At 40.2% G+C, this 1,239-nt stretch overlaps 1 protein-coding gene across 1 annotated transcript in view; it reads left to right on the top strand.

Annotated features, from left to right (window-relative positions):
• LOC119589162 overlaps positions 1-1,239 on the top strand; it is a gene marked incomplete in the record, with an annotated part of 255,201 nt that overhangs the window by 243,753 nt on the left and 10,209 nt on the right. Inside the window, 2 exon segments of the mRNA XM_037937749.1 lie at positions 184-568; positions 689-857. Coding sequence (XP_037793677.1) covers positions 184-568; positions 689-857 — 554 coding nt within the window.

Here is a 1,239-nt window from a genome sequence, read left to right as displayed (position 1 = left end):
TTCCATTACAATTCTTATTACACCAAAATATATCATAGGCGTGCTGAAGATGGTATTCAGTACATGATGTTATTGATAGGATTTAATCATAGTCAGCCTAGAAAGCACAGAGTCGTTTAGTCAAAATTTAGGGAACAAATCTATAGAGAAAGAAACCATTACCAGTCATCTTGTCCTTTGCAGCCTGTGGGTGGTCTTAGGGAGCGTCCTGTCAGTCTCATGGAGAGGATGTCTGCCCTGGAAAATTCATCACAGCAATGGCGTGGACGTGTCACTCAGTCAGATGCTACCAAGTTCACTGTGGCACATAAGATGGCGTCTGCTTCTGCATCCTGTGTTCCTTCCGTCGTGAGTGGGGTTACACCAGTACTAACGGTTACGCCAGACCAGCCAACAACACCTGTCGGTAGCCCTACAGTAGAACGTAAGAAGCGCTCCCCCAGCCAGAAGGTTTTCAAGAGCAAAACTGGAGGAAATATTCCATCACTTCTAAATAAATCCAGCCCTCTTAGTGCGAGGAAGGATTTCAGGCGCAGTATCTCAACTCCTAATGACAGGGACAAGAAAGGTAAATTAATTAGATTCACACGATTTATGAGATATAATTTACCTTGGTATTATGAAAAATTCAAGAGGAATGTAGATCATTTATACCATTAGATTAAAAAAAAAAAATTGTTTAACACAGCTGAAGCAGTTGAAGGTCCTAGTGTAGCAGTCCCTCGTGCTGATGATGAAGATTTCATGGCCTTCTTCAGCAAGACATCAGCATCAGAGACTGTACAGTCACCCGAAGATGGTGTGCCTAGTCTTGGAGATGCAGACTTTGACCTTATATCAGAAACCGCATCTCAGCTGTGAGTTTTCTGAGCAAGCAGTTGCGCCATACTACTTAATGGAGTAATGGATCTTTAGATTTTAACACAGATACACAAAATGAGACAAGTGTTAAAGCAGTAGCAGAAAGAGCATCTGTGTTTATTTACTGTGACTGTTAATAATAATAGTTATAATGCATGACACTTCAGATAGATTATACAGTTTTATTTCTGACCCACTGCTGCATTAGATCACTGGAGGATGACGAATTGTAAGTGATTCATATGCAATAAATAGGATGCACTATTTTTTCCTTTATACCTGTATGCTTATTTTGCTGTAAAAATGTTTGTTACTCTTTTGGGACATGCACTGCATAAGCATAATAGTCTTGTGTACTTTCCCATCCCTTTATCCAGA

Source organism: Penaeus monodon, chromosome 25 (genome assembly GCF_015228065.2).
Source record: "Penaeus monodon isolate SGIC_2016 chromosome 25, NSTDA_Pmon_1, whole genome shotgun sequence".
Lineage (NCBI taxonomy): Eukaryota > Metazoa > Arthropoda > Malacostraca > Decapoda > Penaeidae > Penaeus > Penaeus monodon.
Note: the sequence above shows the minus strand (reverse complement) of the source record. Positions and strands in the feature narration are given on the sequence as shown.